The sequence below is a fragment of the Ciconia boyciana genome, chromosome 5 (assembly GCF_034638445.1).
Source record: "Ciconia boyciana chromosome 5, ASM3463844v1, whole genome shotgun sequence".
Taxonomy (NCBI): domain Eukaryota; kingdom Metazoa; phylum Chordata; class Aves; order Ciconiiformes; family Ciconiidae; genus Ciconia; species Ciconia boyciana.
In genome coordinates this window covers 7,931,783-7,948,299 of record NC_132938.1, presented here as the reverse complement: position 1 = coordinate 7,948,299, position 16,517 = coordinate 7,931,783, and the positions used below count along the sequence as shown (strand labels likewise).

General features: G+C 37.4%; 1 protein-coding gene across 8 annotated transcripts in view; it reads left to right on the top strand.

The window, feature by feature from the left end:
- The window catches only part of CTBP1 (C-terminal binding protein 1), a 251,168-nt gene that overhangs the window by 222,055 nt on the left and 12,596 nt on the right, over positions 1-16,517 (top strand). For all 8 annotated transcript variants that reach the window (XM_072862794.1, XM_072862795.1, XM_072862798.1 and 5 more), the window contains 4 exons: positions 1,770-1,914; positions 5,889-6,095; positions 12,046-12,260; positions 16,191-16,321. In XM_072862794.1, the coding sequence (XP_072718895.1) occupies positions 1,770-1,914; positions 5,889-6,095; positions 12,046-12,260; positions 16,191-16,321 (698 nt within the window). The remainder of the gene's footprint in view (positions 1-1,769; positions 1,915-5,888; positions 6,096-12,045; positions 12,261-16,190; positions 16,322-16,517) is intronic.

Below are 16,517 nucleotides of genomic sequence, written 5' to 3'. Positions count from 1 at the left end.
TGGTGACTGCTAGATGTAATCTCCAAAGGACTTGTTTGTACCAGTAAAATCAAGGAGTTTTGTGTGTGTATAATCGTTTATAAGATCAGAGCCTACAGCTGTTCATTGAGTTATGTTGTAGCTGCATTCTTTAAGGATGTGTAATTTCTAATTTTTTTGCAGTTCTTACTCTTATAAGTAAATCCAAATTCTGCTCAAAGGATTCTGGTCTTTATCTGACTTAGAACTGGGGTTACCAATCCAGAAACACCTGTTGAAATAGCATAAATAATTTTGTGAAGCATTCAGTAAGAAGCAGTTTTCTTTCATTTTTATGGAGTTTGTTTTTATTTTCTTTTAAAATTTTTATTCATGTATTTTAATTTTAAAAATTACTGCTGCAGATCTTGGGTTCCAACAGTTGTAATCATCTGTGTGTGAGACTGTTTTGCTGCAGTAGGTTTTTTTAAATGATTTATGTTGATGTTGATTATTTTACTGATCCTGCAGTACCCTAGAAAATGCTCATATAAACAGAAGTAACTCAGATGACAGAACCTGTACATATACCAGACCCAAAAGTCTACTGAATAAGAAATTTAGAGCCTCTACAGAACTTTCATGTGAAGTGTGTCATAGGAACCTCTTGAAGTCATTACGGCTAGCTTAGATGTTGAAATGATTTGTGCATGTTTTGTATCTCGTAGAATGATTAGGATATTAGGTAGTGCATTGAAGGTGGGAACACAGAGAAGCATTTTGAAGAAGTGAAATTGTCCAATTTGCATATAAAGAGGAAAATGTTTTCTGCTTTCTGAAGAATAAACTTGTATCACTGTGTATCAGTGTCACTGCTTGTTTGGTAGCAGAATTCGAAACTGCTGGGCATGGTGTGCTAGGCGCTCTTCCCCTTCTCCACACCCCTTCCTCTTAACCTTTCTTGAGTAGGCTGGATGCATTCTAACATAATTTGAAAGATATTCAGACCTCTCAGATCCTGTCAATTTATTTTTGCTTTTTTGGCTTTCTCTCTCACGAGTTTTTTTTTTCTTTTGCAACATTTTTGCTTTGGTACAATTTCTTATTTCTTCGAGGTCCTATTTTTTCTGGATAATGTCTAGTTTGGTGTCTCAGTTGTACAAATTTATATGACATCCAGTTTTCTATCAGTGAGAGCTTAGACAGTTGCAGCATCAATAAACGAAGGGACAAACACTTTGTTCTTGTGTATGAATTGACAGATTTCAGTCGCCGTTGTCTAAGGGTTTTGTAATGATTACTGAATGTTTTCTATTCAGGTATCAAGTGGTTTAATGGCGCAGTGAATGCCTGTACCACTGTGTGTATGGTGAAGAGATACTGCTCTGTGACTCCATTCAAAACTGAATGTCAGCTGCCTAAGCATAAAAATACTTACTGTTTAAAGTGAGTGCTTGCTCCCATGTTGTGTTTCATCTGCATGTGCAGATGCAGTCCAGTGATGCGTGTACTTAGGGTCCAATATTGCAGAGCATCTCCTGTGAAATGAGAAGCGTTTTCCCTCTTAATAAGAACACAAATACAGGTCACTTAGTTCTTCTACAAGCTAATCTCATCATGCTAGAACGGATACATCAGATGAAAAAGACTAACAAGAGGCTGGAAGATAGTTGGAGAAATAACCTTTAAAACAAAAGACCTGGATTTAATGTTTTTACAGTCTTTTTATACCTGAAAATATGTATATGTGATTAAGCTGAGATCCCATGAAAGAAAAAAATAAATATTTTTTTCTTCCATTTTATTTATAGGTACTAAATGAAGCAGTGGGTGCACTGATGTATCACACTATCACTTTGACACGAGAAGACCTGGAGAAATTTAAAGCACTTCGAATAATTGTCCGAATTGGCAGTGGTTTTGATAATATTGACATCAAATCTGCTGGAGATTTAGGTATGACTGTTAAAGACATTATTTTACATCTTATACTTGCCTCCAGAAATCTGATAGCATCTAAATCTTTGCATTAATGGTTTCTGTATAATTTATACTAACAAATTATGTAAGCTGTGTAATTTTCTCATCAAGGTGTTTAAAAATCGTTATGGAGATACTAGCATTAGTTAAGTGATAATGTTAACGGCTTTGTGACAGGATGACAATTCACCTGTTCAATATCAATCCAAGGAGTAAGGCCATAATTTTTCATCTCTTTCTTTTTTATCCCAATTGTATATTTTAACTGCTACTGCTGTAATCCAATCACAAATATAATTCCATCAGCATGGCATACAACTTCTGTTGGAATAAAAAATGAGATCATTATCAAGAATCTGAGACTTATTTATGATGCATGAGATTTAGTACTAAACCACTCCATAAAATAGAAATATCGATTTTATAGGAGAATCAGTTGTTGCTGCTTCAGAATAAATTCAGATACTGGAACTATGAAGGGAAGGTGCTTAGTGTTTGACTGGAAAAAAGCGACAGTCTGATTTGTACTTTTCTTACTTTTAGATAAACCATCTCTTACCTATAATCTACAGGTCAAACTATCACTCGAAATAAATGTCCACCTTTTCTTCGTTGTTTTTCTAAGATTGAGGTGACCAAGTATCTTTCCCATTATGCTTTGGGAAGATCTTGGAAACATTTATTTCAGTGTGGCAATGCTTAGTCCTAGTAATAATCCCATTGATGTAGTGAAGAGCTGTAATACGGTCTGTTTATCAGTAAATGATAGTAAAATAATTGCCTGTTTCTAATGGCAGTGTAGTTTGCCCAGCAGGCAGAGGCTAACAACTTCTTTGCGAGGTTCTATAAAGAACAGATCAGGTCTGAAAGCATGCAAGCTGTGTTCCTACATATTGAACTAGTGCCACGGTTAGGCACATGCATTGTGAGCCCCAGAAAACTTGTATGTATGTAGATTGGCCTGGGGTAAAATCCTAGATCAAAACCCAAAACCTAGTTACAGATCAAAGGCCCCGACCAGTCAGGAGTCTGATTTGTGCAGAGAGTCCCTGATAAGAGGAAAATCTTTGTAGGTTTGTTGGCTGTTTCTGCAAGTCTTCATGCTGGATTGTAACACAAGCTTATAATTTAAATGCATCCACATAATTCTTCAAGCTGGAGTACAGCAGATTTGGGAAATTCTCATTCGTATGAAATGCTAAATGGCCACATTCCTAATCATTCAGTTCCTATGTTGTGATTAGACTGAGTTATACAGTTAGGATCCATCCTGTTTGTGCATTCCAGTATTTATGAAATACAATTGTCTACTCTGTCAAAAGCCAGTAAATGCTGGAAGGCTTACTGTATAAAATCTCTGATTTTAATAGTTAGGGTGAAATGATTGGAATTAAATATTAACTCACCACTACTGGGACAAATCACTTTCCATTTGTTGAACTAGTACAAATAATATGCATCTCAGGGAGGTAATATGAGAGTTAATTGCTCTTTGTAAAAAGCTTTGTTTCACTCTTGAAATATAGTGTAGAGTTAGACCGTAAAGTCTGACATATTCCTGAACTTCTGTAGTAACTTTTTGAGTTATTTTTCATACAGCTGGCTCGTGGCGTTGTTACCAGCTTTTCCTATTAAGTATTATTTTCATGTTAGCATTTTTACTCTTCTTAAAATGCAAGGAAACATGTGTTTCTTGGATAAAATCTTTAAGATCTGGTCTACTTTTTCTCCAGTTTATTAACTGTTGACTAGAAAATATGTACAAGTTGTGAATGTAGCTGGATGCAAGTGGGAGTCAAGGTGATTCCCCTTGACTCCTGAGTTTTTCAGCATTGAACCTATGCACAAGATCACTGAAAGCAGTGGGAAAAGGGGAAAGGGAAGGGAGCGTAGGAGCGATGGATATGAGATGAGAGTGTGCTATCTTCTCCTATGTGAAATGTCTCTTTTCTTCATATCCTTGCCCCTCTTGCTGCCTTTTGTGGTTCACCGTGTCTCTGCCTTTCAGAAGTTAGCTGTTTTTAAAGTTGGGGAAAAATAGGGAAAAAGAAATTCCTACAGTTTAGGAGAGAAATTATTTGACTCTTCGCCCCCAAATTATCTAAGGAGACCTATTAGGGAGGAAGGTATAAGGTGAGTTCAATTCCTTATTTCTCTTCCCAAATGTGTAATATAACTCTTTAAGCTCCTTTTAAAGCATTATTTTGTTGATGCCAGCTATCAGGAGATATGCTTATTAAGTTTATTTTGTCATCTAAAACGTGCATTTTTGCTCCTTGTAAAAGACTTTCTGTATAAACAAATGCAACTGTTCAATACGATGCACTTAGAGGGATGTTATTTTTCAGTCTTGTACTTTTCCCCCCACTCGTGCTTTTTTTTTCCATTTTTAAAAAATGGTGAGTTTCATACTACCATTGATGTTAGCAGGATGCCAAGATTAATATTCCAGCAAATGATGCTGTTTTATCTTTGTGTAAGTCTAAGAGCAGTGACTCAGCAGACACTGTACAGCAGAGAAAAGAAAAATAGTTCTGCAGGTTCCTTATGTTGGTTTTTACTGATCTAAAGAAAGCTGTAAAAAAGTGCTGGGCAGCAGAATGAAGGCATTTGTAAAACATAGATAAATATGGTATGAGCTTATTATTTGTCAGATTATTGTTATTGCTATTACTGGAGAGAATGTTTTTTCTTCCTTGCTTCATAAGATGTACTGGTGTTAGCTGAGGACTCATTGAATATTTATTTATGTAACAACCCAAACAACTAGACAGTAAAAACAGTATTACGTTGTTTTTTAGTATACAAAACACTTTTTTTCTCCGCTGTGAAATTATACTGTATCATGTTTGTGATCTCAGTCAGCAGAACTGAGACAAACATTTGTGGGAGCTGATAATTAGAGAGAGAATGTGTAGTAAATAGAAAGAATGAACGGAAACAAGTCAAAAAGGACACAAACTTTTTCAAGTAAACATTTTGCTTAACTGCTGTATGTTGAGTACTGGAAGGTAAAAAGCAGAATGAGATAACTTGCATGCAATTACAATCACTTGTTGCCTGATCTGTTTTTTGAAGTAAAAAAGGAATATTTTGAGTCTTGAATCAGTCCACCTTCCACAGTTGTCTGTGTAAATCTGTAATGGTCTTTTAGCTGCTTAATGTTATGCCCTTTGCAACTAGTAACTTTTCAGCTATTAGAAACATGGACTTCATTTTGCATTATCCTTACATGCCATGAAGAAGCAGATTTTGTATTTCCCTACTGACAATTAGATGGATTATCTCTTTAATTTGAAGGACCAGGAAAGGACTTGGATTCTGTTTGTCACAATTTTACAAGCCCGCATGCAACACGAAAAAAATTGTCCTTCCCTGCGTCATGATTGGACCCATGCATGAATTGGAAATATCAGTAGTCATCCTGTGAGGGCTTTATAAGAGTTGCTGTCATTATAAATTATTTTATCTTTTGTATAACTTGTATAGATAGCTTTTGAGAGGGTACCTGCTCAGTGGTGAAAAGCTAACTCACACAATTAAATCTGAACAATGATCATAAACCGCACTGTTGAGAGCAAGGCAGATTTCTCTTTGCTATCCAAAACACCTAGCTCAGTGTGCATGTAAAATGCTTACCAGGACTTGTGTTCTAAACTACCTGACACCTCAGTACTTTCCTTTTGTGGTTTCAGTGGTCTGTTTACTGTTTGCCTCAGTTTGCAAACACAATAAATAGTAATAAAAAATCAGAAAAAAATATGTTTGCACATATTTATCAATTGTTATGTCAAGTATTCTGTCTGCCATTACAGTCACAAACTTAGTATTTGTGCAAAACAGGTGTTGAAATATCTGTAAATTTAAACATCATACTCCTGAATTGCTGTTAAATGGGAAAAAGTAAGAAACGTTTGGCAACTGGTATCCTTTCCCCCCATTCTTTGCAGGGATCGCAGTGTGTAATGTGCCAGCTGCCTCGGTAGAAGAAACAGCAGATTCTACTATGTGCCACATTCTGAACCTGTACAGGCGAACCACCTGGCTTCACCAGGCTTTGCGAGAAGGCACGAGAGTACAAAGCGTTGAACAGATTCGGGAAGTGGCTTCTGGAGCTGCCAGGATCAGAGGGGAGACCTTGGGCATTATTGGATTAGGTATGTTAGCCTGAGAGGTGGCTTAATACTCCTCACCTTCTGTTGCTTTAAAAACTATGAAGATTTGAGCTATGAAAACGGAACGCTTAGTTCACTCCTTTGCATGTCAAGCATTCTGTATAATATCACTTCATTCCTGGTGCTTATATGTCTCAAATGTTTTCCCCTTAGACATCATCATTTCTCTCAGAAAATTTATTTTGTTGCTGATACTCTCTCAATTCTTTGAATTTCTGTACATCTTTCTGTTGCTGAATTGCCTGGTGTCAGGCGCTCTGGTTATGAGAGAAGGAGACACCATTACTTCCCTTTTCCAGGACAAGGATCCTGCTGCTTCACCCAGTGTCACATGTATACGTTGTATTTCTCATCCACTGTCATGTCTGGTTCTGTTTGTGCTATTTTCCTTTTACTGTTTTTAACATATCTGAAATGTCTTTGCTGCAGTAGCAGCCTGCAGAGCAGTTATTTCGTGCATTTGGTTGCACTGCATGTGAAATTATATTTCAGCTCAAATGAAAGGAAAAATATATGCAAGAAAGTTTGAAATGTTTCCAGACCTAATAAAATCACCTCCTTACCTCTCTGAATGGCCCTAAATGTGTTTCAGCATCTAACGGACGGACAGGCTTGCTTGAGATGAATTAATTGCTGTGTGTTACAGAAGTAGAGGAGAAAAACAAACAAGTCAGCTTCTATATAAAAATTATTCAGTCATGTGCTTGTCTTATCAAAGATCTGATAGATTGTGGATGTAATTGCTGTGGTATTCATCCACAGGAATTAATAATATGATTTTGACAACAAGGCATCATACTTAAATGACTGTTCCAGTTACACATTGCTGTCAAAGAAGCCACAAACTCTTACTTTTGGAAGCTGAAAATAGCCTGGCGTTACACAGTACTTATTTAAATGAGTATGCAACACACCAAAAACATCTTCACAGTCAAAGAATTGCCTTTAAAATATGACTTTCAAGAAGTCAGTCATGAAGTTGCTTTCTCAAGCCTATACCCATGTTATTATGCACCTCATCTAAACACACAATGATTATTGCACTCACAGTCACAGCATCTGTACGTAAATAATAGACAATCACCTACAGTGTTTTAAAAATGGAAATGCATACCTAGTTTTTGAAACTTAAGCCTTGGCTGTCATGCTATGCGCCTGTTTGCTGGAGTTATCTGTCCTGTTGGCATTGTGTTTTTTGTATTGCACAAATTCCAGACTGAGATTAGAAAAAAATGTAATTTATTATTAACTTACTGAAGTGAATTTTGTGTGTGTTGGTTTTGTTGTGAATGATTGAAAAGTATAGAGAAACAAATGGATAATCAGATTGCCGGCATGCGTGTAAAGGCTGTGATATATGCTCTTTTCTGTTACAGATCACTGCAAGAGGCTACCTGTCTCTAGTTTTAGAATAAATGCTAGTTTTGGGGTTTGTTTTTAAAAAGCAAGCCTTTTGTGTGCGTGCTATATTAAAAGGCTAGTAAAATCTGATTTTAAAGGTACACATCTGTTACAGTCATTAACCAGTAATATTCTCTAGCCTTTTATTGCTCCTATTTCTTTTCCTACAATAGAATATTCACAATTTCAAGGAAAATTAAGTTTTAAAGTCAGTTTTGAAAACTTCCACTGGGTTTTTTTGTGCATGTATGTGAATAGGCACGACATTTTGATTCTGACCTGTTCTAACAAACTCCCGTGTAGCTATGTATTAATGAAGAACAAAAATGTAGTCTTAGAAGATATGGAAATAGGGCTGTACTAGACTTTACATTTGAGCACTTCAGGCACTTAGGCTGTCATATACGCTCTTTCTATTACAGATCACTGCGAGAGGCTACCTGTCTCTAGTTTCAGACTAAAATGTGTATTTACAACCACCTTCAACAGACTGGTGCCCTTATGTTATGTCTCTCTACTAGTGGTCTCTTCCCACATCTGTAGTTTGGCCTCAGTTTATTATTTTATTATTTAGACAGGTCAACGTCAGAAGTGGTGAACCACTAAGAGGCTATGAAGTGAATGTATTGCACACAAAATAAACAGTTCTCATAATCTGTTACTAAGTCCTTCTTTTCTCTAGTTCTGTGTAGTATCGCTGTTTCTGTCCTTTCTCGTTAATGTGTGTCTGAGATCATCTCATATCTCAACCACAGCTATGTTTCTCTATTCTTGTCTTAAACTTGTGGTCTCTTCAGCAGTGGGTTGCTTAAATTTATCACTTTCCTGCTGCAACAGCTAACTCCAGACCTTCTTCACATCTGTTCCTGGGCTTTTCTCTTGTTTTGCCAAAGAGAAACACCCTAGCTCTTGCCTATCTCTGTGCTAGGGAATGACTATGTCATTCCCTCCAAAGCTTCAGCTACTCACTTCCTTATCCACTGGTCTAGCCAAGTTTCATGACTCGCCTTTTTCTTTCCATCACCCACTCTCTTTTCTTTGCCTCCTCTCATGCATATTCCTGCTTTGACACTTGGTCTATCCTGTTTAATCCTATTACTCCGTGCTCCTCCTTTAAAGTTAACCCCATCTCTCATCCTCTGCTTGTATTGAGCTTGAAGATAAGCAGAGACTCAACAGCGTAATGCCTCCTTCATGTGCTTGTTGGATACCATCCGTCATTGTTTTGTTGTTTGGTTACCCTCTGAGCTCCTTAGGGCAGAGCCTGTGTTTCCTTCTGTCTATATGAAGTGTGTGATTCTTTGAGCCTTACATAAATAATAACATCACATCATTAAACAGCTGTCTTTGTCACTTTTAATCTTTATTACTATCCAGTGTCCTATATTTCAAGTGATACATCACAAGCTTGGATAGCAAGCCCTGCATTTAAAAAAAAAAAAGGCTACCTTTTCACCTTATATCTAGACATTTAGGGGTTTTTTTTGAAGGAGAGTATTTATGAGCAGCAGCGTGTAAGTACTTGGATGGATAGATAGCTGGACCTGGTTCTGCTGTAATGATGATTTTACAGCAGTGAAGGCAATGAAGTCACACTCCCTTCCCCTTCCTTCCCAGTTACAAATGCTGATGACTAATAGCTAATGCATTTCCTCACTCAAGAGAGGTGAAATTCCTCCAAATACATTTGTCTCTGCATCATAATGAATGTCATCACTCAGTTTCTCTTTCCTCACCTTCTATATTCTGTTGACAGTCCCATGGTCCTGACTAGCTGTTGGCCAAAGTACTGATCTGCATTATCAGACAATATTAAGGCTTAAGAGTTGGGTGGTATTACCATGCAATAAATGATGGACCCTTAGCAGTCCTAGTAGCTCTCTTAATGTGCTCGGCAGGAAATGTAACAAAATGGCACTCTCCACATTTCACAGTTATCCAAGAGTGAGGAAAAATTACCCAGATTCTCCATTACTGTTGCATAGACAGGAAGGAGCTGCTAAGTGAAAGCACTTTTTCTTTCCATGGAAGTCTGCAGGCAGGGCATCAACATTTCCACGGTATCGAGGGCATTTTATAAAACTTTGTAATAGCAGCATAGGATGGTCATTCTTTGCCCAAGGGCTGGGCAGGGGTCATTGACAACTGCAGCTACTGTACTGTCACACTCCAGTCAGGTGATTGGCAAGGTCAAGGTCAGAGACACCTACAAACTGGGAGACTTGGGGGGATTTGGGAGATTTGGGGGGAATAGATGGATCAGGCTGTAACAGGAGACCCAGGCATTTTTCATGAGTCTCTCTTCACACTTCTGGTGTCACTGAAATGATGCATGGGCTTTGCTAGAGCTTTATATAAATCTTTCATTTCTAAAATAGGCTTTTGTTGCGCTCTGCTTTTTTTGCAATTGTATGCAACATGCATTTTCTGCATTCTTCCCACACTACAGACCAAGAAGTTCATTTGATATTTTGAACTTCAGAATTTTCTTTCCCTGGAAGCAGCCATGAATATTCATAGCAATTGTATATGCTTTTAAGATAGAGTTGTCCCGAAGGTGGGATGCTTTGTGTGCTGTTCTGTTGTTCTTGATATGCTGAGGTAGGTTTTGAGCCATCCCTCATACCCAGGAGAGTCTTATATAATAGAAGTTTTTCAGGAGAGGAAAAAACAGTCATAGGTTTGTGGTTGTACTATATTGTCAGACTGTAGTGTAAAAAGGAATTGGCAAATTACGCGTGTCCACCTATGTATTTGTCTAACAACTAAGGCTAAATATGAATTGTCAATTGCGGAAGAGTTTTATCACATAAAATAATTGTAGTAGGACAATTCTGGCTAGAAGTACGTGCATGTGATTCCCAAGTGTTTCAGAAGGAAACTTTGCGCTCATTGACGAAGGCTTTGGTTTATTAGCCTGGTTGCAATGAATGGAAAGTGTAGCTTTAACTGGAGAGTCTGTTGTAAGAGATTTCACTGTCGTGAATCCCCTCAGGTATTAGTGTTGTAAAGAGTGTAAAAAAGAACAGATGACAGAATGTTGCATGTGAAAATGAATGGAGCTGGAGTAAAAGCGATATGCTTGATTTAAAAAAAAAAATAATAATTGTTTACAGTTGTGTGACTGATTCCTGGAGCTGTGAACATGCCAAAATTTGAAAATAATACAGTGTTTGTGCTGAAAATTATGTAATTCAAGTTTATAAAAAACAGCTTGGAAAGCAAACAAATAACATGTATGCAAGTATTGAAATAAAGTATTTTGAAGCGTATTTTAACTTGGTGTCCCCAAAGAAAAGCAGACAGCCCTCATCAGATTGACATACTGTTTAATATTCCAAGCACGTCTGTCACTAAGCACTGCAGAATTGCTGTGTTCAGGTTAAATGATCAACAAAAAACCTTTCTTCCTGTGGCTTCTTAAGTTTATTCAAAGAGAAACTGAAAAGCAGAGGGAAGTCCCTTCAAGCACAATTGGAAAGAGATGGGATTTCCCTGTGTTAATTTGATGCTTTTTGAACAAACTCAGATGTTTCCAAAGAAAACCTGTTGACTTTTTTTTTTAAATGAGACATGATTATTATGGTGTGTCTAGTGATGCTTTTGAAATGTCTTTATCTAAGATTTGTAATACTCTAATGTGAGTATCTAGTTTATAGTCTTCTAACCTGAAAAGTGTGTTAGTTCTCATTCTTCAAAATAGATGTACTCACTTTTTTTCTCTGTGTTTTACTGGTAGTGTGTCAAAGGGAAATACACGCCTCCTGATACATGTGGCATGGAGTCATGCCCAAGCCACAATTTCAGGCACAACTCTGAAATACGACAGTGAGGAAAGTGGAACAGAGGAAAGCTAAGGTCAATGTGAATACCAAATGGTACCGCACTCTTCTTGACTAGGTGCCATACGATGGACTGTATTTATTCATGCTTTAGGTAGATGGATACAAATATTTTTAAAGCCTTATATGACAGGATTCTTGTAGGTATTTTAATGCTGAAAGGATGTTATTCAAAATGAAAGAAAACACTAGTTCGGAAAGGAGATTCCATGCATTGGGAATGGTTGAGCTTCAGATTAAACAAATTATCTTTTATTGCATCCATTTTTGAGGATTAATTTTATAGCTTTTTATTAAAGCCAGCTGGTCCGACATGGGTAAGAATAAGTCCTTGGCAGGATGTGTTCACAAGCAGTAGTGTTTTACCATAAACAGGCCCAGCAGGCAAGCCCTTGCATTACACAGATTATTGCAGATTACATGGCATCCTCTGGCATTTCAGATCTCCGGTTGCAAAAGGTGCAAGCCTCCTGCTTTGTTTTGAGCAAGGCAGTGTGAAACAGCCCAGATGTAACATTTCTGATCTTAGTGATGATTTGAAGTGGGATGGCAGCCGCCTCTTTTTTATCCTCTTTTAGTTGCTGTAAAAAACAGTATGGTTTGATACCAGCATTTGCAATAGGAAGGAGGAGGCAACCTTACACCAGCTGCTTCACATCTGTTCTCATTGCATGTTTATCTTGTTCTAGGGCGTGTTGGGCAAGCAGTAGCACTACGTGCCAAAGCCTTTGGCTTCAGTGTGATTTTCTATGACCCATACCTCTCAGATGGCATGGAGCGTGCTCTGGGACTGCAGCGGGTGAGCACTTTGCAGGACCTGCTGTTCCACAGTGACTGTGTTACCCTGCACTGCAACTTGAATGAACACAATCATCATCTTATTAATGACTTCACCATAAAGCAGGTAATAATCTCTGTGGGCGCCCTCCACACCGGTGCCAGTGGCTGACACTGTCTATAGCGTTTATTTATGTAAACAGGCAGATTCTCATTTGAAATAAATTTCTTTCCCTTTTGCTACTTTGAGACCAAGCAGGTTTATAACTGGTCTGGAAATAGCTGGTGGCTTATGTATTGTTGCTTTTTTTGTCTTTTTTGCTCAGTAACTTTGCATTTGTGGAAATAATTTGCCTTTCTTAACGTTGCTCAGATTTAATAAAGTTGCATTTATGTAAAAGCACTTTTTCTATGTCTTCTAGTAGCTACTTCCTTTACCTGTGTATTTTCAGGTAGCAATTTTGCTTTTCACTCTTGTTCCTCAGTTTGAGCTCTTTAGATGCAATTTAAGGATTATGACTAAATGGCTCCCCCCTGTGCTCAGTCCTGATGCTTGCAGAGCAATTCATGGATGGATCACATTTACAGCATTGCATTATGTGGAAAAATCATATTTCTTGGAATTCGTACTAACCTCTCCCTAAAATTTTAGTAATATTAAAATAATTTCAAAATCTAGGTGTAGTAACTGCTCTGTTATTGACTAATCTGATAGTAAGCTTTTTCATTAAATGTCTAGCTTCTGACTCCAACCTCAATGTAGGGTAACAGCAAGAAATACAATGTTGAGATGTAAGAATGTAGATAGTGTACAGGAAAGAAACTCTAATATATACTAGTTGATTTTGCTGTTCTTTATATGTGTAGAGTTTGTATGTGTTGGTAACAATGATAGTAGTACTCTTTTGCAGTAAAATCATTGCTTGGCTTCTGAGAAATAGTTTGCACTTACTACTCTTGAACTTTAGGAGAACTGAAGTAATTACTGAACGTGTTCCGCAGTCATGTAGGATCATGGCAGAAAACTGACCATATAACACACTTCTTGATTTGAGAGTTTAGGGATTTTGCAGATCCATCCCAACATAAAATCAAGGTTTGGGATTTAGAACTCTAAAAAATTAAAATGCGAATCTCTAAGAGAACAGAGCTCTGTCACCCTGCCCTGAACGTTCTCTTTTGTTGTGTGCTCAGGTACATTTAATGGTTATTACATGGTTAGATGCCTTTGAAGCAGACATCTACACCCAAACAGAATCACATGGAATTCAGTGAGGCTGTCTGGAGGCTTAGCAGTGGTCACTCATTATACAGTGAACTGTGAAACTTGGGCCAGTGTGGCACGGGAAGTTTTTGAGTGGAGGCAGATAAATGCGATGAGCTTTGGAGAGGGCTTAGTGCATTAATCAGAGAAACAAACAAAACAAAACAGGTTAAAACTGAGTGATACCATCTGAAATGAAATGCATGTAGCAAAGTCTGTACTGGAAAGGATGTCGTAAGCATTTATCTTGCTATTTGTTATCCTTCATGATTAAAGCAAGGATTAAAATGTTAGAATGTTCTTGCTTTGGATAAAAGTTTGGTTGAAGCAGTCTGTATTGTAACAGCTGATGTGAAAAATTGTAACACTTCTGACTGCTTAGGTTGCATAGAGCAGATCTTCTGAATATGTATCAAAAAGAGCAGAATAGTTTTTTTAGGCTGAAAGATGTTAGAGTTGGCCTAAAATTTTTAGAGAGCATTGCATGCCACTTTTGTCCAATATTGCATGCTCATGTAATAACCAGTTTTTAAAGAAAGTACAGAGAAGTATAGTGCATCTCATTTCACTAAAGTCTCACCCTGAATTTTGTTTAGAATCTGACATTACATAACCTTAAAATGTCTTTGAAAATTTGGTGTCAGTCTTCTCTTTCAGTAGCTTTTCCCTTTAATTAGTCAGCATTCTGCCTAGCCATCATGCTTGGCCTTGTAGACCCAGAGTAGCTCAGAGAAGTGTTTCAAGCTTGTGTTTATTGAACCCGTGGTAATCAAGTGCTCTTAAGAGACGCTGAGGTCATCTTTAGTTTTACAGATTTGAGAAAAAGATGCTGGAATTTAAACGCAACACATTTTTAAAGCAGCTATGCAGGTTTAGTGTAGGTGAATTTAACAGCTGTCAGCAGATCTAGCTGTGAAGCTCTTTCAAGCTTCCACCCATTGTTAAGGGTCATCTCCAGCTGCATCCACCCTTATAGTTTATCATGAGTCACATAATTCATTCCCACTAGAATGCATTTATGCAGCTGTGTTCTGTTTGATTTGGACTTGTCTTAGTACTAGCTTTAGAGTTTTGTAAATAGTCCTAAAATGAAAACTCAAGCAAGGTTATTAAGATTGGACAGAAAATTTTAGCAGGGTTCACTTTGATTAAAATTTTCAAGTCCTTCAAAGGGTATATAAATACACTAAGCTATACTTAAACCTCAAATTATCTGTTTGCCAGAGCGCAGAAATAGGAAGGGTACATGTGCTTCCATGAGCCTATATGGCATGTCTGCACAGCAGGTGTGATTGTCACTTAGGTGAGCCCTCCTCTGCTAGTTTTGGTCTAGTTCTCACAGCTGACTTAAGTAGTGGAGATACAGTGATGGTTCCCATTAGGAACGTCTTGTTACAACTTAAGATCATGACACCATTTCTTCACTGTTCTAATTCCCAAGTTAGTTACATAAAGCTGAAAGAAGTATCCCTTAGTTCTGCTCCTGTAAGTGGAATTTGGTTTTGCTATACAGATCAATAGATGGTTCTCCTGTAAGCCCAAGAGTCTGCAAATGGAGAGAGGCAGGGCCACACTAAACCTAGTGAGCTGGCCAGTAAAATGTGGTCGGTTTTTTTCTTACAAACTTACTGCAAGCATATGCATGTTAATTGCTTAATATTTCCTATGATCTCATGTAAAAAAAATTTTCGTAGCTGACTTTCATCCAAACCTCCTCGTTCTCATGAATTTGGCATTTCGAATCAGTCTTTTAGAATAAGGAGCCATTTACATAAGCTTTAGTTTGATGTGTAGGTTTCAAGTAGTTGACTTGGTGTCAAAATGTTGGGGGTTTCTTGTTCTTATGGTGAGAGATGGAGTCAGTACAAAATGAGATTTTTATCATTCATCTTCACCATGGTTCCTGCTCTTCATATGCTTACCTTCATGCACAGAAATGCTTCTGAGATCAGAAGCTGTGTTTGAGACATCTGGTAAAAGATGAAGTATTAGGGTGGCTGGAAGCAGGATGTAGTAATTTATTTTTTTTCTGTACCATCTCTCTTATTTAAACCGCCACTTTGTTTTCAAGTTGTGGATATATTATGGTGTAAATTCTTGTAGTTCTTCCCACACAGTGTCGTCTACAATGCTAATCTGCACAATGCACAGCACGGCTTCTCTCCTGGGCACACAGCGTTCTCAACCAAATTCATTTTCATGCCTTTTAATTGAATAATATAAGAATTCTTTAGACCTTTATTTGAAAAGTCTCACAGGGAGGAGGAAGCTCAAGTAACGAAAATAAATAAAACATAGATCTACTGTGTTTTGGCAACTAAAGGGAAAAGTGTTTGAAAATCCAAAAGCATTGATTTTTCTGAAAAATTCATGTAGGCTTTTGTTTGTGTGAAAGTTGAAAACCACAAAATACGAATTTGTTTAAGAATGTGCTGTAGTTTCTGTCTCATGCAATTTCACAGTGAAATGAAAAGGCATAAAATGATCTGTCACTTTCATATGCACAGTTGTATCTTTTGATCATGTTACTGCACAATATCTGAAACAACGCTTCTATTAAAAGACACTACTTACAAGAAACAAAAGGTTATTAAGTGCTGTGAAATAGCATTTTATGTTAGAAGCATCACATTTTGTGGTACTTTCCAGTGGAAAGGGAAGACAACTGTTACAGGTTAAATCAGCTGAATAGCCTTTGTTGTAATGGATGCTTCTTTTGAGTAAAAAATAATGCCACAACGATTTTATTTCATTTATTTTTATTTCATCATTCTTGTTTTTAACTTTCCCTAGATGAGACAAGGGGCTTTCCTGGTCAACACAGCTCGAGGTGGGTTAGTAGACGAAAAAGCACTTGCACAGGCCCTGAAGGAAGGAAGGATACGAGGGGCAGCCTTAGATGTACATGAGTCAGAACCATTCAGGTGCTTTTCCTTTTCTTTTCTTTTTATTTTGTTCACTTTCTTATTTTTAAGTCTTAGTGCATGATACAATCAACAGCAACAAGTAAATTGAGTTTTCCCTTCATTTGGTAGCTAAATACTCCTTAGAAAAGCAACATGAATCTGTGCAGCACTGGACTAATGCAAATGTAGATGGAGCTTGTGTATGTGGTCAGAA